The sequence below is a fragment of the Struthio camelus genome, chromosome 8, assembly GCF_040807025.1.
Source record: "Struthio camelus isolate bStrCam1 chromosome 8, bStrCam1.hap1, whole genome shotgun sequence".
In the NCBI taxonomy this organism is placed as follows: domain Eukaryota; kingdom Metazoa; phylum Chordata; class Aves; order Struthioniformes; family Struthionidae; genus Struthio; species Struthio camelus.
The window spans coordinates 24,154,643-24,180,957 of record NC_090949.1 but is presented as its reverse complement, the minus strand read 5'-3'; the positions used below and the strand labels follow the sequence as shown (position 1 = coordinate 24,180,957).

The 26,315-nt window shown below is 37.9% G+C and overlaps 1 protein-coding gene across 1 annotated transcript in view; it reads right to left on the bottom strand.

Moving 5' to 3' along the window:
- Positions 1-25,568, bottom strand: part of LOC104141472 (vitellogenin-1-like) — a 42,945-nt gene extending 17,377 nt beyond the window's left edge. Inside the window, exons 1-19 of the mRNA XM_068952728.1 lie at positions 25,529-25,568; positions 25,212-25,232; positions 24,836-24,987; positions 22,134-22,385; positions 19,776-19,937; positions 18,899-19,050; positions 16,020-16,170; positions 15,761-15,918; positions 15,482-15,647; positions 14,292-14,414; positions 12,530-12,748; positions 10,241-10,458; positions 10,061-10,158; positions 5,945-6,069; positions 5,756-5,857; positions 5,551-5,670; positions 5,101-5,290; positions 4,918-5,011; positions 4,614-4,799 (exon numbers count right to left, since the gene is read on the bottom strand). Coding sequence (XP_068808829.1) covers positions 4,614-4,799; positions 4,918-5,011; positions 5,101-5,290; positions 5,551-5,670; positions 5,756-5,857; positions 5,945-6,069; positions 10,061-10,158; positions 10,241-10,458; positions 12,530-12,748; positions 14,292-14,414; positions 15,482-15,647; positions 15,761-15,918; positions 16,020-16,170; positions 18,899-19,050; positions 19,776-19,937; positions 22,134-22,385; positions 24,836-24,987; positions 25,212-25,232; positions 25,529-25,568 — 2,729 coding nt within the window. The remainder of the gene's footprint in view (positions 1-4,613; positions 4,800-4,917; positions 5,012-5,100; positions 5,291-5,550; positions 5,671-5,755; positions 5,858-5,944; positions 6,070-10,060; positions 10,159-10,240; positions 10,459-12,529; positions 12,749-14,291; positions 14,415-15,481; positions 15,648-15,760; positions 15,919-16,019; positions 16,171-18,898; positions 19,051-19,775; positions 19,938-22,133; positions 22,386-24,835; positions 24,988-25,211; positions 25,233-25,528) is intronic.
- Positions 25,569-26,315: the final 747 nt, after the last annotated feature.

Here is a 26,315-nt window from a genome sequence, read left to right as displayed (position 1 = left end):
TCCTTTGCATCTTGTTAAACTATAGTTAAGAAAGAAGCCTAGAGTCATCAGAGCTAGTGTCTGGAGCTTGATATAACTGCACTGGTACAGATTCATGACTTGGCAAGACATCACAGAGACATATGAGAAGGTTCAAAGCCTATTTACTTTAAAATGTTCAACACATAGATTCTTATGTTGTGGGGCTAGAGAGTGTTAGGATCCAGGTCTAGCAGTATAAGATGTGACATGAAACCGAGACTCTCACAGCTAAATATCCTGACATCCTGGCTACTTTAGGGTCTTCAGAAAAGTTGTTACAGTGCTGTAACAACTATAAATTTGGTCTTGGGTCAGGGAAACATCTTGAATATTAAACACTTTTGAGAGAAGAAACCTCTTTCTCTCAGCTAGCAACATTTGCTAACTCTGCCTTATTAGCCATTTATCATCACTAGCATCTAGCTCAAAATTCCCCACATATTGTTGCTTATGTATGAAGTGCCATGGGGTCGCTGTGGCCTGCCAATGGAGGTGGCCTTTGTGACAGTGAATAGAAAGATGGCCTTCAAAATGGTCTCTATATTAATATGGTCCACGCTGTACTAGTGTGAGAATTTCCAATCTAACCTATTTGAAAGATGAATTTGTATTCATCTGATAGCGCTCTCTTCCTCTTGAAGGCTCCTGCCGTGCTGTGTGCACTGTAAAGCACACAATTGCACTTCATGTGGAACACCTCAATAAAACGTGTGTCACCTGTGGGCTTTGTTTTCTTTTCCATCTCTCTCTTTTTTTAGATAAGGACATGACAGCAACGCTCCACGCTGGGTGAGAGTAGAACCTTGAAGAATGAAATCTGAAATAAAATATTCTTCCTAACAAGCTGAGTGGATAAAAGAAAATACAAATCAACTTGCATTTCAGATGGCTCATCTGGGCAAAGGGACAAAGAAAGGAAATGGCTTTTATTTTAATCCCATTCAATAATTCAAATGACCACTGAACTGCAGGCTGGGTCTCCAAGGAGAAAGCTCTGGGGTTTCTTTTCCAATTTTTTTTTTAGTATTTTTTATGCCAATGGTCTACTCCTGCCACCTAATGAAAGTAGAGGATCGATTCCTCCCTGTTGAGCACAGAGGGCTGACAAATGTAGCAGCATCACAGGTGACACATGTCAATGTCTGCAGAATCACACGGCACAGTAAAAATAGGCTACAAGAGCCAGCTCTGGTGCTTTAACAAGAAAAACAGTCACAAAGAAGGCCTAAAGCTATGGTATGAAAGAATCTGTTCTCTCTGTTCCCACACAAGGGAGAAAAAATAAAAGGGAGATTTTCCAATATGTATTAGTGTATTTTTTGGATAAGAGAAGAAGCTGTGCTATAGTATAAGCCAAATTCATTGCGTGGGGAAGGGGCAAGCAATTCAACTGTGTTGGGCCCGTTAATGTTTCAGTGAATGTGGCCTTATATGCATCCCTAACTTGGGGACAGACGAGCTCAATGTCTGTTTAAAACAAAAAAAAGCAACCTCAAACTATTTTTAATCAGGTTTTAAAGCACGGCGTGACAACATATCTAAATAAATGAGAAGCAAGTGACAATGCTAGTATCAGATCCTCAACTCTTGTTCCACTGCAGTAGAATGAAGGTTCCTGCCTTTCCTACCCAGCGTCCTCCTGACCTTGGTGCAAAGGTGTTACAAAAATGAAGACGTGGAGTGCACTGTCATTTCCCTCCTCCGTCCCCAAACACACAGCGCTATCTTGTGAGCTCACGCATCACATGCACTGGCTCTTTTGCATTTTCCTTTATACATGTTGTATACATGTTGTATACAGTGCTGTAATTTTGTAATTCATATTATAAGAAGCAATTTCTGGTTTTCCTACAGTTAAAACAAGCAGAAAAGCCCCATGATACAAGCTCTATGCCAGATTATGCATATACTTCAGTAGCCTGTCATTATGAAATGTGATATATTTGCAAAGTGCATTCTCTGGCAGCTCTCCATATTTATGCTTTAATCACAGGCCTCTAATTTTCTCTGAAATTTACTTCTTCCTGTAAATTTTGTTAAAATGTATGTTTAAGTAGCCATCTGCAGTATACCAAATAATTATGTTAAAGAGCTTTAGAAATAACTATTATTTTTAATTAAATTTAACTTTGATAGGATTGAAATGAAACACATGCTATATATTGTCTACATAGCATGATTAATTATTTTGTTCTGATTTTGCCATAAGGAGAGTTGAGTCTTTAATTTTGTCTTGGGAATGCAGTCTTTCACTCACCAAAGGTTTTTTTTTTTTTTTTTTTTTTTTCCCCAATGGAGTCTGTGATTTCTCACCTGAGTTTCTCATTGGCTCTTGGAAATTCATATAAATCCCACAGTTGTCACAAGTTATAACCTGTGTGGTATATATGATATAACTGAACTTAATGCTATTGAACACTGTTTGCTTCTCTAGCTGGTGTGAGAGATGATGAGGAAAGTAATATTACATCCTGACTGGCTTTAATATCACAATACAATAGGAGGAAAGTCACTGACCATCAAGAAAAAGTGCCTAATACTAAAATATTTTGAACATAGTTCAAAACAACATAGTTCACAAACAACTGAAAGAGCAATAGATTTCTAGACTCATTTCTTTAAATGAAGAATTTAAAGCTCACAATGGACAGTGTCAGAATATCTCTAAAATATCAAATTCTTTATTCTTTGATGGAGCTATGCAAAACAAAGAGAAAGGTTGTGTTAAACTAAGCTTTTGGACTCATTTTATACAGAATATATATGCATTCTTTCTCTCTCTATGCCTATGCATTCTTTCTCTCTCTATACCATGCCTACTTGTTTCTCCTCATACCTTTCAGATTTTACTTTGCTTGTTCTTTGACCTCCTCAGTGATGTGGTTCAATGTTACATTCTCCAGTTATTGCTTTACCTTCACTTGTACTCATTGTTGTTTCATTGTTCTGTGTGATTTCTACTGATCATTTGTTTTGTAACAGTGAACTGGAATGCTTTTTTGGAAAAAAGAAAAAAGGATGCTGCTAAAAGTTAGCTAGAGAGTATTATATGGTTGGCATTATAGAGCTATTTCCAGCTGAATACTTCACTTCATAGATGATAATGCTGCAGGGTCTAGAGCGGGGCATGGGCTGGAACTCATAGGCTCCTCAGTTGTAATCCCCTGCTGCCAGTACTGATTTGGTTTATCCTTTTTGGCATGGCATTTAACCCCTTTGTGCCTGATTTGATTTCCCCCCCCAAGTCAAATGAGGAAAATAATTTTTATTTTGCTGTGCAGGGAGGATCATTCTGCTAGCACTGATAGCTCAACTTCAGGCTCTAAATTCCATATCAATGCCCAATATTCTTATTTCAGTTCAGTATCCTTTCTGAGTTCATTGATGTCCACGTTGCCCTCTCCAATGCTGAGAGCTAGTGAAAAGAGCTGTTTGCCATCCCAGATGACCTTGGGAATTGGCTGTAATGGTCTTCACAAGAAACCAAACAAACTTTTGGGTTATGGTGCCCAAGAAACTCACATGCACCTAACCATTGCTCAGTGAACTGAAACACTCATTCCTCTGCATGGAGAACCCGATTACAGTCATGTTTGAATGGAGTGGAGGACTCATATCTGGGAGGAGGTTGCGATGTGGAATGCCTAATAAGATGGTCTGTGACCACTGAAGAGCAAGAGAGAATAATGATTAGCCTCTATGGTGGCTAAACTGAAGAGACCTGCAGAACTCCTCTGGGCCAGCAGCCATGAATGCTAATTACAGCCGGATCAAGCAACTGAGCTCTTTCGTTATGGCCATATTTCTAGAGCAGAAAGTTGTTAACATTTCTGGGGATTGTACAACAGCTGATTTGTGTTGTCAGTGATGCTTTTTCCTTTGTAATGAATTTTCAGCTTGTCTTCCTCAGTGTTTTTTCGTGTGTGTGTGTGAAGGTTTTCTAAGTTTTGGTCTACTGCTTTGATTCCTTGGACATATTCTTTCTGTTTTCTCCCTCTCTTTGTGCTTGTATTTCCATCTGTTTTCATTTGTTTGGCATCTGGCTACAATAGTTTTCCAGAGTGTATTGTAATTGCATACACTGATAATAAATCAAGTAGACCTAAGAGGCAAGAAAACCAGATGCCAGCCACAGGGAAACCAGATGAAAACACAAGAAACACCAAGTCCTCTACACTTTAAGGCACCGAGCGCAAATATATACGGTTTAAGGCACCAAGTGCAGATATATATGGGTTGTCTTTTATAACTGATAGGATTCCTGTGGCTTATATCTTACCTAGTGTCTTCAGTACAAATACATGTATTGGGATGGAAATTTTATGCCATGTGTGCTTTAAGTAGCTTGGGAGTCTGAAGGCCTGAAGAAAAATGGTTCTAAAGATGATTTTCAAGTGAAGATTGCAGCAGATATAGCATATTTCCAAGCAAAGTGTTGGTTCACATCATTCTGCTTAAATTAAATAAACTACACCAATCACTGCCAGTTACCCAAACTGTCAGTCAAAGGCATGATCCCTAAGCCAATGATTCATTTTATTTGGAAAGATTCTGTACCGCTACATAGAAAGATAATAAATGCTACGGCCTACCTTACAGTAATAATGTTAGTTTCTTCTTTACATGGTGGAATTTCAACTTTGATACTTTTTTCCTTCATATGGACGGTGGCAACAACATTCACAGGGACATGAGCATTCATTTTGGTATGCGCTTCCAGTCCTGCCTGGATCATATGTGTATTGATCCCCATTACAAAGGTCATGTCCTTAGCCATGCTGAAAAGTTAGAATGAGATTGTAAAATTATGTACATACAGTAAACAGCTGTTGAATTTTTAAGACTGGCCTCTGTCACTTAGAAATATGATTTTCTTATTTTATGCTAAATATTTACCTTAGACTCACTTTGGATTGCAGCCTAATGTTGGCATTTAGTAACTCAGTTAGTCTGAAATCAGACTTTGGAGAAGGTGTAATCTGTGCTTGAACTATTTTAAAGAAAGGAAACAAAGTGTTAAAAAAAAAAACCCAGTCCTGACAACTATGTTTGTATTGCCAAAGTGCTGAAATACGTTACCATTTCCTGCCACTTTTGTGATAGATGTGTAATAGAAGCTTGTCTCCATTGGGAATCCAGTGCAGGTAGGTACAATACGGCGGATCTCAGAGGACAGTAAAGCCTTGGTCCATTGCCTCCCTACACCACTTTGAAGGCTACTGATTAATCTCCTTATTGAAGGGATTTTTTCATCAGGTCCATACCATGCCTGAAATTATAGAGTGCAACTTGTCTACACAGAAAAACTTGAATATCACGATCTGTTTCATTAACTGTGCCTCAGGAGAATGACTGCCAGCAATGATTATAGCTAATCCTGATCAAAGTTTGAACTTATTTGCCTTGATTGATACTAAGGACAGCAAAATCTCTTGAATTAAAAAGTTAAACAAGCAAAGGAATGTGTGGAAGAAACAGTATTTTAAAGCTTTTGATGCTTATCTGGTGATGTTATCCAAGTGATGATACCTGCAGTGCATTTTGGATGGTGTTTCTGTCAAGTCCGCCGAAGAATAACTCTTGGCCAAACATCTTCAGGTAGCCTGATACAAAAGGTTTGTCACTAGAGAGGGCCTTCCAGTCAGAAAGCTGCATGAGAAGAAGGACATCTGATTCTTCATAAAATTCTGAGGATAGTAATACCTTAGAGATTTTCTTTTTCCTGAGAATTTACCGTTTTCAGGATTTCCTTGAAGTCATAGTCAGTCGTCCAGTCCTGGTCAGGGGAGTAACCTTTAGCAAACATCTCCTGCAGTCCTTCAGCTGTTATTCCCACCTGTGGGAAGAAGAAAAGTGCCCAATTGCCAATTGGACAATGTTCAAAAGAAGGGGTGAGGGGCAAACTGTGGGTAGACCCAGTTACCTCCAAGGGATCAGCAACTCTTCCAAAGAAATGTGTCCGCAGCTGGGACATTGCCATTGTTGGAACTATGCTGCCTGCATTATTCAATACTAAATATTTAGCTGCCAGTCCAGTCATAAGAAACTCTAAAGAGAAACAGGTAGTAAAACACAGCATAGTTAGTTTTTTTAAAGCTAATTGCTTTAGACAACAGATACAGCATGATATGAGAAGGGCCAGAAAATCCAGCTATAAAACTGATATTATAAAACAGTCATAAACAGAATATTCTGCATATTTGAACTATTAACGGACAAAATTACAAGTTCCCTGCTCACTGCATAGCAGTTACGCTGTTTTTCCAATTGCTTCTGGTAAATCATTTACATCCGGTCAGATTCTGTAATACCAGCTTATGAAATGCTTTTATGAGACATCATTCAAGGTAACTTGACAAAGGGGATCAGAAACGGAAACAGATTTGCCATCGTTTGCTAATAGTTTAGGGAAAGTGATATAGATGTCTTATAAGGACAGATGGTGAGGTGTAGATTTGTCTCCCAAATGACTAAAAGGGAAGTTAACGTATCTACTTCCCAATGCTATAACTCTTTTCATGAAATGCTCCAATTATTAAGTAAATGTTAACTATCATGTAAACTCGGAACAAACCTAATTTGTGTGTATTTTCTCTGCTTTAGATTTCTAATCATCTATAATGTTCTTAGATAAAGACAATCAGTGCAGAGCACACTCATATATTTTCTCTGATCTTGGTACAGCTCTATACAGCCCAGTTTTCTGAGTTAAAGTAATTCCAAGGCTTTTCTAAGTTTCCTTAGGTTTCAAGACCAAAAGAATATGTAGACATCCTTGTCATGCTTCCTTTCTTCCACCTCTCCTGCCTTTTTTCTTCCTACACTAGTTGGAGGACAAGGAAGTGTTTTAGGAGTCCCTACGTTAAATTTCTGCTATCCGCATGTCATATACTAATTAAATTGGGCTCAGAATCCCAGCAGAATCCCCTGGCTTTGGAAAGCCAGTACAACCAGGGTAATTGCAGCCCAATGATTTTAGTACCAGATCCAGCTCAACAATATTAGTACATTTACAGAAATTACTTATTAATATATTTTCAAAAGTTATAAGAGGGAATTAATCTTTGACCTTCTTCCAGAAAAGGAGTGGCCAAACTCCAATAAATTACATAGCTAAAATGTAAAGATTAAACAAGGTTATTATTTAGTTCACAAATGTGTGGCTTTATGAGTATCCAAGCCCAGACTTCTCTAGTGCTTCTGTTCTGAGTTTCAGATAACCTCCCACTTGTGGATCAAGCACCTTGCTACTCCTACTGGAATCTGTGCACGCAGACAGAGGTCCAGATGCATGTTCCTTGACCCCTGTTTATCCCACACACTGAATTATTCAGTGTCAGATTTCTGGGACGATTTTGATTTCTAATATCTAGGGACAGATTCCAATTTTTAATGTATTTGAAAACCAGTTTGGCTGGAAAGGCAACAGATTTAGGTCTACTAAATCTGTATGAACTGACGTTTCACTAGGTCACCTTCACTCTTTTGCTGCATTAGACTCCTGTATTTTCCCAAATGTGCTAGGTGCTGTCTAGTTACAACATAAGCAGTTCAGTAACATACGCTGTAATTGAAATGTAGGTATTTATGCCATCCCATTGATGGCAGAGGAATCAGTGGAGAACATGCAGCAGGCAGTAAGGGAGAGATGGCAAAAGCTCACATTTCAATGCTGACTCTGTAGAAAATAACAACTGAAGTGATGCCACACTGGGGCATATAAACTGACTTCAGACTTCAAAACAAGAAGCTTAACTTTTCACTGAATGAGCTTAGCCAGTCCTAGGTGTTATGGAATCACCACTAGAATCAGATACGGTACTTTTAGCCAATTTGTTAAAGCTGTTTTTTGTGTGTTCTCAACCATGGTATCAGGTAGTTAAAACAAATATGGTACTTTCTGATACTTAATAAGAAGTGTTGCTCATAAATGATTAAATGATTATACAGAATTCATCAACTTGAGGAGAGCATGGATATTTTCCATACCTCAAGCATTACAAAGCTCTAATGCTCTAAGGAAATATTTACCAATGAAAAATCATACTGACATAATCAGATGATGCACTGTAGCCACTTCATTGCAAGAGCTTGATGACCCCTGCATATATCTGACTAAATACCATGCCCAAGGAAGAGGGAAAGAAAAGTCACTGATGAAAAAAAGCAGTATTTGATACCTCCAAATATTAGTATATAGATATCTCATCACATAAATTGGTAAAAAGCTGTGCATATGGAGAGTCAGATTCTGTCAGTCTTCACATTGAGTAATACCTGGGCCATCCCTTTGACTTCAGTTACAGTGTGTAGAGCATAAAACACTCATGGTGGCCTAGTGTGACAGATTCCAGATGAGAGATACTTTCAGCTGCTTTTAGTGATTGTCATTAAAAATTCAGTATCTAGCACCACAAAGATCTGATGCTGAGGGCACATTTTTGTTTTTAGCATGGGAATAGGTACTGCATTACTGCAGTCACTATGGTAACTCCTCTAGAATGGACTCATGGAAATACATTTCACCTATGACTAGTGGTGACAAATCAAATCAGAAGGGTGGAGGATGGATCCTCCTCCACGCCAGTGTAATATAGGACTGACTTCATTTAGCCAGCTGAGTTATCTAAGTATAAAATTAGCATGTGTGAGAAAATAATTTTGTTCTTTAGTCTTCAGGAATAGGAGGTCTAAACATGACATCTGCATACTAACCAAATTCCTGACCCTTGTCTTCACCAAGAAGGTAGCAACATTAGACTGATATGCTGCATTCCTAGGCTATAGCAAAAACAAAATAATTCATTCCACATAGCCCTTTGCCAGTTACCCTGATGCATACGATACCCTTCTTTCTCACTGTGTGAACACTAAGACAGTTTCATTTTAAAAGCAAAAATAAGAGGAGAAAATGAGTACCTACAACTAGAAACACGTTGTTTTCTGCTTATTACTGGAAAATATATCTCTCCCTGAATGCATTTTAAATGCTAGAAAGTTCACACAGTGCATATTAGTAACTGTATTTCTTCAGGCACTCTCTGTCTCCATCTCTGAGGTAGCAAGCATGTGTGTTATATATAGCTGTGGTCACTATGTGGTATATATTATACTTATTTTTATTATACAGTAGATTAAATGGTCATGTAAAATCCATGAAACAGAGGCAGGGCAACAATAACATCTACGGAAGTGTTCCAAACTACCTCCTCCTTCAAAAAAAAAGGCAAAAGTACCTGTACACATAGCACTGCAGGTTTCAGATGTTTCAGAGCCTCTTTTTCTATTGATTACTTTGAAAAGAAGCTTTACATGTGCTGATAAATAACAAAAGTGCTAAAAACATCCAAGAGTGCTCTTGGATAAACAGCATGTGCAAGAAGACTGTGTTTGTGGATATAATCTCCCTAGTCTGCCAGCTACATATGCCAAATCACTGAGGCTGCCATGGTCATTTACATAGGGGAGTTGCTTAAGAAAAATCTCTCCTGAGAAATATAACATGAATGGAAAATGGAAATAGCTACAGTTTGGCCCAGCAAGAGCCAATCTCCTAAGCTCGTTCTCTCCCTTCTAAGGAGAGATGTTCTAATGTCTAATGTCTAATGTCTAATGTTCTTGATTTTTACATGCAGCTCCCATTGATATAACTGGTCTGCCTCCAGAACCCACACATGGATCTGCTCATTCTAATAAAGAATGCTGGTAGGAAAGTGCAAGGAAAATCTGTAGCCATAAGCCTGAGATGGCTGCTCATGGGTGCAATGAATTGTCATGTCTGAACATTTTCAGAGTTTGCTGTGTCACTGGGCACTGCTGAGGGTGAAGAGCTTTTAGCATCACATTTGAATTCAGCAAGAGTTGTAGGTGTTCACACTGGTAGAAATTAATCCACTTCAGCAGTAATTTAGGTCCCTTCTGTTTGTTTGGTGCTGAACAATGATATAAAAGTGTTAAGCACTGCTGAGACTATGGCATTTGATACAAGAGCATGTGGCTCACTGGCTAATGCATGTGGAGAGAGGAATTTGAACCTTACCTTTGAACATACTGAAGCGGAAAACCTTGCTGAATTGATATCCAGATTTGTCAAATTTGGGGCTTAATACTCTAATAGCCATTCTGCAGGCAGAAGCCCTGAAAAGATTCAGTGAGCACATTAACACCTCAGTACGTTTGCAACAAGTTCTTTTAGAGAAGAAATGCAAATTTTCCTTACATTGCTTGAAGATCTGGAGCTGTGCTTCTACCCAGAGCCCTCAGGTGAGAATACATGAAACTTGCAACTTGCATGCTAGGTTCCTTCAGCACAGCATCAGTTAATGTCATCAGTATAGGAAGACCTGGCCTGCTTTCAAGCAAAACTAAGGCAGCTAACATTCGGAGCCGAGGATGCATTTTGTGATTCAGGAAAATCTCAAGAGTAATAATCTGTACCTGAAAATAAAAGAAACATTTAAATTTATCATATGTTTGAACAGTTTGCCAATAGCTGTTCATCATAGGTAAATGATCTCTTCATTGCTGGTAGAGTACAAATCTGTATTAACTTAATTATTAGGGCAAGAAAGTTTCTGGTTTCATGGTGTGAAGGCTGGAAAGGGCATTATGGTAATTTAGTCTGACTTCCTACGCAATCCAAGCCAAGGAACTTCTCTGGATAACGTCTACCTCAAACCTTTTCTTTTTTGAGCTACAGCAAAATGTATCTGCAGCATAACCACTCTAGGCAAAAGAGAATTCGAGAACCCATCCCATGCCTGAGAAGTGGTTTCAGTGATCACTTATCCCTATCCATAAAGGTATACCTTATTTCTGATCATTTGATTTCCTGAGGCCCTTTATTCTAGATGAAAAATCAAGTTTACTACCAGAAATCTCTATGCCATGTAAAGCAATTTAAAATTGTGAATTCATGTAACAGATATAATTTCAGAGTACTATTTGTGACCAATGTGTTTGACCTCTACAATATTTAATATCAAGACTAATTTCACACTGGAACATCTCCAGTTTCCAAGAGCTGCACTCCAGCATTTTGACCCCAACCTCAGACTGGGCTTGGACTGTGTAACACCCTTCTGGCCCCCATCTAAACAGTGCAGCTCCTGCTTAGGACAGCGCAAGTCCATGCTCTCTGATGAAAGGTCTCATCCAACAACTTCAACAAACTTCAGAAACACCCCCGGTTGGTGACATTAATTTAACTACGGTATCTATCCAATACTGAGGTAAAAGCAGTGGCAAGGATGCAGTAGCCTTATTCTAAATGTAACTACCTTTCCAAATTAGGCAATAAAAGTGACAGACCACGTAGTAAGCCTCTTTAATGCAATGTGGGTGTGTGGCTAGCCACAAACCAGGGATTAAACTGGTTTCTGGACAATGAAAGATACAGTCACACTCATTAACATGCTCCAGATCAATTTTCTGCAGAGCAAATGCATAGAAAATGGATGCTAAACAGTGGTCTGGGTCCTATGTGGAAAGCTGGGCCAAAGGGCAGCCACAAACACAGCATCATTTTCAAACATCAAACCGACTTTTTTCTTTCCCAGCAAATACCCCAGCTCCTACCCTCACTAGTCTCTCCTCCTTCCCTTTTCCTTATCTAGCTCTTGCATGTTAGTACATTGTTTCTTTATTCTTTTGCTTAAAAGCATACCCTGGCACACTATTGTCTGTGGATCAATATATGCACTCAAACTGGGAATTATATGCAAAAAATGAATAAAATGCAAAAACTGATACAGATTAGTAGGAGAATGCTTAAATAAAGCCTTTTATTTTCCTTTTTATGCTACAAATAGTCTTATGTAAAATAAAAAGTTTCAATATCATGAAAAAAAAAACTTGAAAATGCAAGGGTTCCTTTTAGAAGCAGATTGTTTTCAGGTGAAAATGATAGTAAAGTGATGTCTGAGAGATTATTATGCCTGTGTAACCATTGTATGTGATATCTAATCATTATCTTGTTCAGAGACAAAAGTCACATTTAGTAAATGTTCTGTTTATGACTTAAGCCCACACAATGCCTGTAAATTTGTAATTAGGATGCAAACCTCTAGTATCTATTTACAATAAGATCTGGTCTTGAATTACGATTAGATGTGACACTCAGTATTAAATGTCAATTCTCTGAAAACCTTGTTTTGTGGTTCTCTCACATACCAAAATTGAAGTAGCACTAAACACATTTGGTCAATAATTTAGCTTTAGGTCTAATGTCCCTGGAAAATAAATGTTTGCAATGGAAATATTGCTTTGTCTTCAACAGCAAGGTAATGAGTGTACCCTTTTAATGGCATTTTTGCTGCATTTTGAAATACTAGAGGTTAACATCAAAAGGAATAAGACATGACCACTTAGGAATGGTTAATTATTTTAAAGAAAACATATTACAGCTATATTTGAAAAACTGCTGCTTCCACCCTCTGCCCCCATCATCAGTTAGGAGCAATATGTACAGTTATTGTAAGGGCAAGGGAGACAGATAGTTCTTCCTTACCATTTTTGGGTCTCTCACGCCTATGTTTTTCAGGGCCATCACAGCAGTTGCATGAACCCTGAGCGGCAGATCTGAGGCACCAGCTGCATAGCCTGGCAAAAATTTTTTGATGTGCTTGATGCTAGCTGGATGTCCCACATTCCCAAGGGCTTTCAAGGCCAGGGAAATTTCTTCTGTGTTAGACTTGCTCAATGCCTCTCCTGCAAAGCCATGAAGTAGCTGAAAAAAGAAAACAAATTTTCTGTTCAATTCCAGCTCTTATCAATATCCTATCCCCCAAGCTGTGTTTGAGGTTTGACTTTTCTTTGATAGTTTCAGTTTGTTCAATTCACTTATTTTAAATATTTTAAAATTCTTTTTGTTCTCATGAATAGGACATTTTATTCATAGAACAAGTACAGACAAGAAAGCAGCAATGAACAGCTTCTACATCACTATGCCTTAAAGTTATTGACTAGGATTTTTAAAGACAAAAATAATGGTTAGGACCTAGTCCCCATTGCCTTTCAGTGTGGGTTAGGAAGCTGGCAATAATGACTTTTGGATATTTCTCCCTACTGTTTAAAGGCAAGTGCAAAAATGCAGATACAGTTTAATCCTTCATACCCTAAAATAAGATTCCTGAAGATGCAGCTAGTGGTACAGCCCTTCGCTTCCAGCTGTGACAGCAACTTTTTAGTATGGATTAACAACTGGGAATGAGATCACCAGGTCATTCAACAGCCTTCCTTGTAAGCAACTGGATCACATTTTATGTATGTGGCAAGATTAGAAATAGTTGTCTGAAGACTCTGAATATGAGAAAAGAACTAAATCCTCATAGAAAGCTGCTTTCAAACAATACTAAACAATGGCTCTACAGAAGAACACTAAAATATCGCAGTATAATTTCAATACTACTCCCATGCTTTAAAATAACACATTAGAGATCCATTAATGTTGCAGAAACAGCACATTTGATATTATTAATCAAACTGAATGGAAGTTTGAAATGCATTGGTGAAGAATTTTCTATTCCCTGGCATTGGGCTTCCTATATTTAATTAGACCAACATTGTTGGTGGCAACTCTAACATAGGAGATGCACATTGGAACCAGAGGAGACTGTTTGGGCCTTTTCTGCATACCACAGGAAAAAAATCATGACAGGCACACAACATATTGAGAACTTCCTGCTCTTACTAGCGATGGTGGGTTGACTAGTGTGCAAGCCCAAGAACACCTGGGTTCTCTTTCCATCTCTATTGCTGGCCAGGTGGATGATCGCCACAAACCACTACATGCATGTCAAGAATGGAGAAATACTACTTTCTATATTATTTTGAGGCCTACTGATTAAGAGCCGTGCAGAATAAGTTTGTATTACTGTTATTTAAACCTTGTACTCTAAGTAGATGACTGGGTTCTGTTTCTGGCTGAGAAACTGATGGGCTACACAACTTTGGGCAAAAAAGAGGCTTTTGTGTCACTTCGTTTACATATCTGTGAAGTGCCTGTATTTAGAAGTGTTTCAGAGCAGTGCTGTGGGACTTCATTAATAATTTGCAATAAAGCGCTCAGAAACACTCAGACAGAAAGTGCCATGAATTACATGCTTTTTCCTTTCGCTCTCTTTTCTGTGTTAATCTAAAGATAAGAATGCCGTATTTAATCGACTGGGGTTCCTTTCCCCAAAGGGAAAGTGAAATGCATATCTCTGAATATTGAAGAAAGAACTCTAGGCTTAACTTTTCTTTTAAAAGATAAACAAAAATCAGGTTACCTGGAGACATTCAGAGCAGGAATCTGATGAGGAGCACTGTTTATGGCACAGTGATGCATAGCTAAGATGGCAAACCTTTCCAAGTACAGTACTTGAGCGTGGGCAATGTTTTTTCACGATGAGCTAGGGAGAAAGTATTTGTTTATTACCACAATTAACAAAGAAGCAACAATTTAAAAAAAAGTACATTTCTGCCAAAGGCAAGGCAATACCCAGCTTTCAATATTTTTGTATTGATGGATTTATGGTTAATCGGTGGGTATTACTGTATTTGACAATGCAATCATAACGTAATTCTAAGGAACATCTGGAAGGCAGATCTGTAGCTTTAATAGTGTTCCAGATTTTAATTTTGTATAGGCTATAATCCGAAGGGAGAAGATCACCCAGTTACAGAATGGAAAACACACATTATTCAAAAAGCACTCATCATTGTTTTATAATTGCCTGAGCTATAGGCACAAAAAACTTGTGATACATTCTGAGTGGACTTCAGTACTTTGGGCAGACAGGAATATTTCATATGAATCTGAGAGCTGACAGAAGGTAGCAAGCCTCCACTTCCTCAAGCACAGCATTACAGCGCAGTAACAGCTGAGCTGAGATGGCCTCCACAGAGGGCAAAGCTCTACTCTGAGATTCATGGTCTCTACCCAAGATAGGCAGAGAGAAGTTCCTGTGTCAGAGGATAGAATTTGACCCTGTAGAAGAGGTGCAAAATTGTAAAAATCATTATACTTTCTCCTACATGGGCTCCACATTGGTAGAGTTCCCTTGAATCAATAGATCTGCTCTGATTTACATCCATTTTGCTAGGTCAGTCAAAACCAATATAACAAATGTATTTCTTACTCCCTAGTCTTTGCAGAGGCTCTCTGTTAGAAATCCAATCTGATGAAACTATAAAGCACATTTGGACAAATGAAGACTCGAAATCACTGTTTGCAGCAGTAACCTCTGACACTGAGGGGAATTTTACTCTTTCTTTTCTATTTTATTCTGGACTCATTTTTGTTCCTTTGGTTTGCATTTGCCTCCCCTTAAGACAGTCAGGAAATAAATTCTTTTTAACCTCACGAGAGGATATAAAACCTTTATATTTTCAAAGCCTTTGTAATCTTGTCAAAGGAATAAATATGACAGAAGCTGAAATTAATAAGAACAATTAGATAGTGTTTAAAGAATCCTACTGTGGCTTCCTCCATCACATCACGAGTTGGCACGCTTGAGTGCAAACCCACAAGCACTGTCTGAGCTGCTTCCCAGTTGGTGAGTTCTTGCCTTTCCATTTTACGCCTTAAGAACCTCAGCGCACGATGAGTGGCAACTGCAGGAACTATATCCAAAAGGTAGCGCCTGTAATGAGAAAGGCAGTGATCATTTTCCAGATCTGCATTTGAACACAGTAATGCCAGATTGTCTGCAACAGAATTTTTCAGAAGAAGAATCATCACTGTATTTTTTGCTACCTGTATGCTGGTCGGCTTGAGAACTGTTTCCATACTGACTCGTAATTCTCCTCATTTGCTGCACGGAAAAGGTGCATAAGCTTGAGGGCTTTTGCAGGTGCGTCACTGGCAACCTGTTCATATGTGCTCTCTATGAGGTCTTGCAGGCTTTCTGCTATCTGCAGGAAGATTAAAATACACAAAAGTCACACGTGCTTTTTTCCCCACGTGCACTCATTCCAGCTTCCAGCACAGAATCTGTTCAGTGGCTGAACCTTACCTGGCTTTCCACATTTTCTATTTTGAATAAGTGGACAGGAAGCTGAAGCAATTCACTGCCAAACTGGTACTGAAGCGACCCACGTTTCCAGAATTCTTTTGGCGGGATCTCAACCATGTGCTTTTGAACATCAGTCAATGCAAGTTTCTGCCTGGAATGGAGGAACCCAGAGGGAGAACATCACAAGATGCAGGGTACAAAATAAAGAGAGAACAGTATTCTGCCTCTCATCATTGCAATATAAGTGCAATTGTTTCAAAAGGGTTTTGTTGTTGAGAGGCAAAGGTACTTTCAAAGAGATACATTAGGACACAATCCTCAGAGCCTTACTCTGAAAAGGCACACACAGGGCTCAAGATCAGAGCGAGCCATTGCCCTCCTTAGGGAATAAGACGGCTTGAGAGTTTAAGGAAGAAGTGGGAGGTGAGAAGCTGTGGCTTAAATAAGATCACAGGAACTGTGCACTGTGTCTTAAGGAGTAAATTAAGCATTGGAGAAGAATAGCTGATGGGAAACTTTTTCGGAAATTATCACTTAATTTCAACCTTTTAAGAAAAAAGTCCTCAAATGCTTCCTGGAAGCTTCAAAAGAAATTGAAAATTGTTACAAACCATAAGAACAATTACAATCTTCTTACTTGAACTATTGCAATTCCCTCCCCCTTTTACCTGGCAAACTGAATGTCCTAGGGACTACAGAAGATAAAAGGGTCTCATGAAGCTTCAAATTGGATTTCCCCAACAAAGAGGGCCAGATAAATTCAGGATTAGACTTTGGAAAAGTACTCAAGTTTTTGGAAACTTTTCAAACCGCACCAAACCTTCAGCCTTTGTTATTAAGAATAATTCCAATGAGAGACTGTCTTTGTAAACATTTCCTGTGTGTGCTACATTTTCATTTAAAGGGATGCATCCTATCCTGCCAATTATGTTTAAAATAGGTCATTTAGGACACTATAATAAAATCACTATAATAAAATACTGAACATCTGAAAACATTCCAAAAAGCAATATCATTGTACTGCACAGTATCTCAAAATCTCTGTTGAAAATTGGTATGTTCATTTTGGAATCTCTATGATGATCTTTTATATCATTTCTATCCACTCCTTCTACATGGATTTCATAGAACTGCTGCAGAAAATACCATAGAACTGCTTTGCAGCGAAGCCACTGGAATTGGAATAGAAATCGCTACAGAATCAACCAAGATTTTTTCTCTCTTCAAATTTTATACAGTATTATCGGAAAGGCATTTGGGTCAGAAAGTATAATGCTAGGTGCACTTGGACAGATTAACTCCCCTTTCCAGAACAAGATGGATCTATTATGTCTTCATCTTCAGTGTTTTAGGAAGAGATCTATGTGCCTAGAATAGATGGGAAAATGTTATACTCCATACAGAAGAGCAAATGAATACTAAAGATAGGATTAAAATGGTGAAACAACAGCAAAACATCTCTCGGCTTCAAAAGGTGCAGCAAGAGGGTTATGCTGAACAGAACTGAAAATTCAGTTCCAAATATTTTAAGTCTTTGATGTTAGATTTTCATTTTACAAGGAAAGTGCATTATAAAAAATAACTTCTGAAGAGTCGTGTGACATATCCACATCTTCTCACCTATCATACATTTGGCCCCCTCTGCTGGGCAATGCAAAAGACCCAGCGATAATGGGAAAGAATAAAGTCATTACCCCTTCTGGGGAGGTCAACACCTGAGGAAGAATAGTAAGGAAGACAGTCCATGCAGGCTTGCAGGAAGAAAGTTTAAATCAGCAAAGGTTCATTGGTTCCAGACCAGTGCTGCCCCCAGCAGCCTATAATTTGATAAAGGGAGTACAGTCATATCTATCTTCACCTTGATTGCATGAGATAGTAAAGCTGCTTTCACCTTTTTATTTTTTATTTAGCCAAACTGAATATATTCATCATATTAATTAAAGTAATCAAGGATTTATTGACATGAATTTTCTGATGTTGCATTTTCCGAAACTGTACATGCTGCAAACCAGTAGATTTTAACAGAAGTTAATGGAGCAATGCAAAATTACAGAAACTGAGGAGGGAGACTGAAGTATATTCTGTAGTGACCTTTAGGCAGAAAGCCTTCCTCTTCAGTAGTGTGTGTAAAATGACCCTGCCTACAGAGTCCATCACTAAAGCAGGTAAGTTAAAAAAAAAAAAATCAACAGATGACTTCGATATAGATGAAAAAAATATTCACACTCTGAAAGTTTGGGGGCTTGAGTTAGAGAGGAGCAGGGGCTTCATTTCTTAGAAAATCATGTTGTCATTTTGCCTAAAACTTGCTTAAGAAATATGCAGAATTTTCTGTGGAAAAGCAAGTACGTTTCACATGTGCCCAATCTTTTTGCAATAAAACCCAACTTCCTATTAAGAAACAGTTTTGCTGGAAGATTTGCAAGCAGCCCATAGTACTTAGGAAGTATGTTGGAATCCAAAGTCATATCTGGGTTTCTTGAGAAGTAGTCTCCAAGGTCTCTTACAGCATTATTATTTTCGAGGGAATTCTCTTTCAGTGAGTAACTGTCTTTCAAAGTATTTTACTGCAAATATATTAGTTCACAATTTTTCAGATGGAATTACATTTGTTTTGGCTTTTATGACATAAATCAAATATCCCTGAGAAATAAAACAGTCAAATGCTGCCAGGTTTAGCTAACAAAATTTGGATAGTGATGTGCATGTTTCAGATTTACAACTAACAGTGAAGGTTGTTTTTATGAACTGTTTGGGGTTTTATGTAATTAAATACCGGCAAACAATAGGCCGTGGAAATAAAGGATTTATTTCAGTTATGGAGTTTGACCAGATTACTGAGATGCTGAGTTGCTGAATTAAAGGCGTATGTACAGTACCTTGCTTCTACTATAGCATTTCCTCCTGTTATCTCATTGAAGGGTGCAAACTGGTGGATTTCCTCAACATCAGCTTGTGTAATTACAGCTTCATTACGTGCATATTTAACTTTGTAATTGTAAGTAGCAGTTGCCCGGGAATTCTTGTTTCTCTTTATAACGAAAAAAGTGACAAAGAAAATAGGAAGTCATTTAATTTTTAAATTCTGTGACTAGAAGCTATTATATCACCCACTTCAACCTGCTTATTTTTCAGGGCTGTTTTGCTCACTGGCCACATTAGCAGTTTTTATGAATTCTGCAAATACACTTCCACAGGAAAGGTCAGGCTTTTACTGCTAAGGAGTGTTAGCTTCTTTTTCCCTTCCCCAAATATAAGTCATTGGTTATTCCCTTGAGAAGGTGAAACACTCCCTGAGCAGCAGCCACACAATTTCTCATTTCAAAGACAGGAAGCTGAGGTAACATGGCCTATGCTTACACTTTGCATTGTAACATGACACAGAAATACCTGTCTTGAACACCAGAAACTGGACATCACGGCTAGCTTTTTTACTCTACAGAGGAGATGAATTAACTCATGGTGATAATTAATGCTTTTCAAGCTAGCTGGTTTAAGCTAGTTGGAGTATCCCTGCAGTACATGACAGTTCGCAGCATAGATCATTGCTGCTCCATGGATAGGATTTTCATGTAGAAGAAACTGTAGATAACTAGATGCAACAGCTCTGACTCTTCCCTCATTTTAAGGGTTACAAAGCAAGAGATAATGTGGATGCCAATGGCTCTATTTAAAATATGTAACATACATATCTATGTTTTATATATAAAAATAAAATAATAAAATAAATATGTAAACATAATCCTTCTAATTTACCTGCTGGCAGGTCCGGCAAGGATGAGTGTATGCTGAACCAGTGACCATTTGAACTCTCTCTTCACAGCTGTTCAGGTCCTTGGATTTGGTCACATAGATTAGGTTTGCTCTCTTGTTTTCCTGAATTGCGTAGGTAGTATTACAAATTCCTCCGATGCTAGCCTGGCAAAAATTAGATGGGATCAGAGGATGTTTACCCCTAAGCAGAGCTCCTTGAGTTCCCCATATGAACCTTCCTGTTTAACGCTATAGCTTCAAAATCCCTGTTAGAAGTGCATACTTTTTTAGCTATAGTACTCTCTGGAAGCCAAACTAGGATGACTTTACTTCTCTTTCCCGTATGTACAGGTGAATGCACGCGCAGTAAGCCAAATCAGAGTTTCACTGAGAGGGCTAAAATTCTCAATAGCTTCATTGAGACAAGATTTGGAGCCTCAGAGAAGATGGAGAGTAATTTTCAGTTAGAGCTGTTGATTATGAAATATGATTTGAGTAATATTAATAAAAAGAGCCAAAATAATGTGACCAGTCAGAATAAAATCTCAACAGCAAAGTATTTTAAGGTTGGAAATGACATTCTGCCCCTAAAATTTGCTTTTATAGACAGCTTATAAGTGCCTATGGAACAGGCCTTGGAATACCAGGCAATCTATCACAATATGAACAGCAGTAATTAAAAAGAATTTCAGAATAGCAGAGTTCTGATTGTAGGTTTTCTTGAGTTTGCAGTTTTAACTCAGATCTTCAATAATATTTCAAGTATATATATTTATAGGAGGTCTTAAATCTCCTCAGCCAGTTAGGAGATTTTGGAAAGAAAAATATTTGATTGCATTTTAGGAGGAAGGGTTATTTTCATGATTGTTTTATTGCTACTAACAGTGTAGCTGTTCCAGAAAGCAGTTCTGGGCTATGTCAACTCAGCCAAATGGTCATGTGATGGTTTGCAAGGCAAGACACACCCATTTTATCTTTAATTTAAAAATACTCCTGAAGGCACGTGGCACCACTAAGGGCTAGAGGTAAGAATAAACACCAAAGGACTTGTACTCTGCAAATACAGGTATGGGGCTACTCTGCAGACTGCAGGGTGAGGTAGAGACATTTAAACTTAAAATGGGAATGCCCAGCCCACAGGGCTTAGCAGGATAAAGTAGCCTTCTGCTATAGCCGGACTTCTAGTAAGTGCTATTGAGATTATGGCTCGCTCAGATATCTTACCCTACCCGCTGCAAGCTGTGAAGCAGACTTTCCCAGGTTAGTCGTCTAAATCTGTCTGCAGCTCAGATTCACCTTCTGCATTTTGGGACTAATAATGGTTATCTTCCCTTATAGAGTGATTTGGGACTGTCAAGCAAAGGTGCCAATGCTCATTAATCACTGGCTGTCTGAGAAAAGCAAAGAAAACTTGGAAGAGATTTTAGGAGGTGAAGTCACGTATATTGCTCAGGAACGAGAACAGGAGATATTGCTAACTGAATTAGAAAGAATGAAGATGTAAAACCAGACTATGAGAAAATAGCGCTGCAAAATATGCGACACCACCACCCAGGTTTTTATGTGCAACAAGCAGCATGAAAATATTAAATTATATAGTTCCTTTCCCAGAAACAACTCTATTCATATAAAAATATATTTAAAAAAAATTCAAGTTGCTCCAGTCTGCATTTTCAATAAAAATAACATGAAAGCACAGTAATTTCAAGGTTTCTGCTGATCTCTGAATCAAATACAGTCTAATCAATGTAAATACAGTTTTGCAAAAGCTAAACACATTGCAATTTCTATGGTGAACAGTAATATCAGATGATTTACCTTGACTAAGATATCAAAACCTGAAAAACAGTGGAAATTCCAATAGAACAACAACTGCAGCTCTCAAAGCTGTTACAGTAATATCATATATACTGTTTTCCTCCTAACAGGAGAGCTAGAAGAGATTAAAGTATATTTGATTGGTAGAAAAGTCAAATTGATGTTATTTTAGCTTTAATCTTATGTTGCACATTTAAGCTTGTTTTAACATAATATTCAAATTTTATGCAGGCTTCAGCTTCATACGAGCTTACTTTTGCTAGAATCACAAGCCAGATTTTCTAAAAGTCTAATGCTGCAAATGCATTTTCTGAAATAATTTGATCAGCTAGATTAAAAACCTACTTATTTTGCTGTCCTGTTTAGCTACAGTTCCATCCAATGTTGTTCCAAAAGAATAACTTAATGATGATCTCCCAAGCTTAGGTGTTTCTTTTTACTGAAGATTATGTCAACAGGGGATCCAGAAAATGCAGTAAAAGAATCAGAAGAGAGGGTTATTCAGTGACAAAGCAACCATAATGGGCAAGAGGAAATGCTCACCTCCTGTAAGCTGTATGAGTTCTGCATCTTCTTTATACTCAGCTCGAGCACATTCAGAACCCCTCTATAGATGTTAAGACCATCTTCTGAGACAGACTCAGAAGCCATAAGGTTTCCAACATGGCCATTGTTATACTCAAATTTGATGGGATTACTTAATTGTCCTGTTAGCGCCTGCGTCAGTTTAAGTGACCGAGAGAATGAGCTTGTAGGCCAGATGCCGTTGTATTCTGCTGCTTCGATTGAGTGAATCTAGAACAGAGAGGGAATATAATTCCTCTAATTTTTTTCTACTAACTTTTTTCAATGCATATAAATAAACAGTACAAATATCATCTATAGTCCTACTCCCTTCAAAAATATAATTTTAAATAACAGAGACTCTTTAATGATACAACTTAACTTTAAGGCTGCATTTAACATAGCTACTACCAAAATACATGTTTCTATATATACATGGAGAGAAATGCAAATAACTGTGATATTTCCACGTCACTGTACTTTGTTGTATTTCACAGATAATCCATGCTGACAAAGGTTGACTTGCATGAAAAAATGAGCCAGAGAAGAGCTGCATGAAGCAGGTTGCTATCCAAAAGCAGGATGGAAGATCTGCAGGAAATTGCAGGAGAAAGTTAATGTTGCATAAAGAATCATTAACTCCTGTTGTGAACTCTGTCATCTCCCTCACTAGGGTCGCAGAGCACAGGCAGGAGTCAGAAACTAATAACAACATGGCTGCTGGGCCAGCCAGATAGTCATAATTAGTGGAGCACTGGAGAGGAGGTTACAAAAACTGTCCTTCCCTGCATATTTTTCTGTTGAGTGTTGAAGCCGAAGGCTCAGGCCAACTGGTACAAGCCCTGTTCTGCACTTTGTCCTCTAGCCTTAGCCTGGGGCAAGTCCAAGTGAGTAGAAAGTTATACTAAACGATGTATAACTTGAGCTATTTCTACCCCACAAGAACGGGGCATGTTTAGCTTAGTTTCTAAGCAGCCCCTTCCCCCCTATACATTTTAAGAATTTAGAGAGGCTTTTTTGTGGCACCTTAGGCTGGCAATGTGATACAAAACTCTGATTAATTTCCCCCAAAGCCACACAAACTAAATTCTCATACACCAAATCGCTAGAGACTTCACTTTCATATTTATTTTTGTTACTGTTCATGGAGATCGCCGCCAACCCTAGTAAGTGAAGCTTACAGAAGACGCAGTTACGGAGCAAGTCCCTCGTGCTGCCTCTTAGACATGCTTCTGGCATATCGTATACGGGCAGGCTGAGGACTGTGCTGCACGGTCACTTCCAGTACTGTTCCCCAGCCCTCAGGGCCCAGTCAGTACTTATGCTGCCTGCTAAGGCTTCGAACACAGCAGGCGATTCTTACTTGTGGGTTTGTGATGAAAAATTTGTCAGCTGGAAACCACCCAGGGACCAGGGCTTTTTACTTGGGAGGAATGAGAACTAGCAGCCTAAAGATGAAAGATTAATTCCCTGAACCATCCCTCCGAACTGTCTAATTTAAATATAACAGCAGCAAAATAAACTTTTCGCAGTGCAGACAGGAATAAATGTATCATTACCTTTCACTTAGAACTTGCCCAAAATCTCGTGATTTTTTTTCTTTTCTTCTTTTTCTTGCCAGAAAATGTTTATTTTTCACACTGAAACTTTTCCTCAAATGCACTAGAGCAGGTGAAACAGTATTGGAAGGTTTTAGGGAACAAGAGGCAATTTTTGGTGAAGACGTACCCCAGCACACCAAGAACTGTTTCACCAGGACTGGTGGGGCAAAGATAAGACCTGATTCTGCCTCCTCTCTGCCACGGAAGTCTTCTGCTCACCAGTGCTGACATGTGACTTCCATTTCCTTGGGTTTTGCAAAAAAATCCAGCCACTTGCAAAGGTCATGGAAAAGCAATGTTTCCTGTCTAGATCTATTATAATTTGAACTTACAAAAATACCTAGTAACAGAAGGCTAGTTCAGGCTTGAAGGCGACAGCGTTTACAGGCATTTATCAGAGAGTCACCATTTTTTTTCATCTGCAGTTTTCAATTTGTCAAATAAAAGCTTTTAAAAAGACCATTTTTCTTCCACCTATACAGAAGACTAAGCGGAGTTTTTGTAAAGCAGTTGAGGGGTATGTTTCGATACATTCATTACAAGCACGTATAGGCTTCTGTTAAAGGCAAAAGTGTTTTTCACATAATCAGAACTCTTGGTAATTACTCAGCATGCAGTAAAAATATACAATTGAGGATGACAAAGGATGTCATTTGGGACCCTGCAGCAAAAGAAGCAACCAGAAGACATTAATTATGCTAAATATTGAATCACATCCAGCATGTTTTATTGCTTTTCACTTTCTGGTTATGAAATCAGTTGATTAAATAATCCTAGGTTGTACAGTTTGGAACAATTGGATTGATCCAGTAATAAATTATTGTGCATTTCAAATTATATTCCATTGTCTCCCTGACCACAAAGCAGAAGAAATCCTTCAAGCCCAAGGTTAGCTTGAGCTGAGAATTACCTGGCAAAGTGCAAATAGAATTTAGGGCACTGCATAAAAATAATAGTGTTAGTTACATTCTGCCTGAGTAAGCACAACATATGATGAAACTTAATTACTTCCCAAAAGCTTAAAAAAAAAAGTAAAGTATGAGGGTAATTTTACCTTTGAAATTGGATACATTTTCTTACCCTAATAAGACAAAGTTTTGGCCCAATACCACTAATTTCCACTTTACTTTTTATTCTTATTCCAGCTCTGGCAAGTCCTTTCTCTGGAAGTCCACTGAGAAGTACACTTTCATAATTATACGTATAAGCCTTGTTTTCACTGAAATCAGGTTCTGCAAAGAAATAGTTCCCACAAAACATTATAGAGACTGTATGGAATATATTAAAGTACCCCTATTAGAATGTATGAAACAGAAAAGATGAATTTTTTCATTTTTGTATTGCATCTGAAGAAAATTAGCAGTTGCAAAATCATATTAAACATTGATATACTTTTCAGATTCTATTTTGAATTTCACTCATTATAATTATATTAGCTGATAGGAAAATTACTTACGATAATTAAGATGCTGGCTCCCTGAAAGAGAAGAAAACAGAGTAATGAAATGACAAAACAAAAATAACCCAAAATGTTCATATATTTTAGTATGAAAAGCTACATCTGAGCTCGTACATATGGCAAAACTCTTAGCAATTAACTTTCCTTCTAAGTCAGCATATAGCTAAAAGTCTCTTTTTCCTACACAACAAAAAAATTGTCGTAAATTGGATTATAACTTTAAAGCTTGTATTTATAAATGAATCACATTTAGATTCTGAAACCTCTTCCTGAATCTATTATTTTAAATCCATCAAAGCAGATAAGTTACTTACCCACAAGGGTTAAAACGAGGGCTAAAATCAACCCCCTCATGGTGGGGATAAAGTAAAGGTGAACATGTTGCGTTCTCTTTTATAAAGGCATGCGCTATCACATGTTTCTTTTGGCATGCTGGTTTGACAAATAAGTGTATTTTAGTATGTGTATTGATCAATCAAAGAATAAACATTTCTGAGAGCATGAACGCTGACAGCCTAAAACAACTTCACGATGTCCACTACTTTTGCTCTGTATGTGAAACAGAGAATTTATTTTTGAAATATCTTGCTTTCTATATTTTCAGTTTCTGCACATAGTAGTTATACAGTAAAATAATAATTTAAAATAATTATTTTAAAAAATCAAAATAGCTCCTCGATCATAACTGAAATACTTTGTCTAGTCATATCTCCAACCATATTTTTGATGTCCTGTTGAATTACTCTTGCTGAGGATCCCAGCTTTGGATACACACCTTAATCCTTCAAGAAGAAAATCTACTTTTAGAGGAAAATTTGTGACTGATTTTATAATATTATGAATGAGATACTTTTAAGCTCACAGCCATGCAATGAGAACCATCTTTACATGGTATCTATCATGGCTTTCTTTGCAAGTATATCTTGTTACCTTCATCTGGGAAAAATCTTCTCAGTATGCCCTTCACAGTAGGTTCTGGCTAATAATCAAGGTTTATACTATAAAAAAAAAGAGGAAAATTAATTTATTTGCTTATGAAAAGATTCTAATAAAAAAGAATCGTTATGTTTCCAAAAGCACCTCCATGAGTTGGGAGGGTCA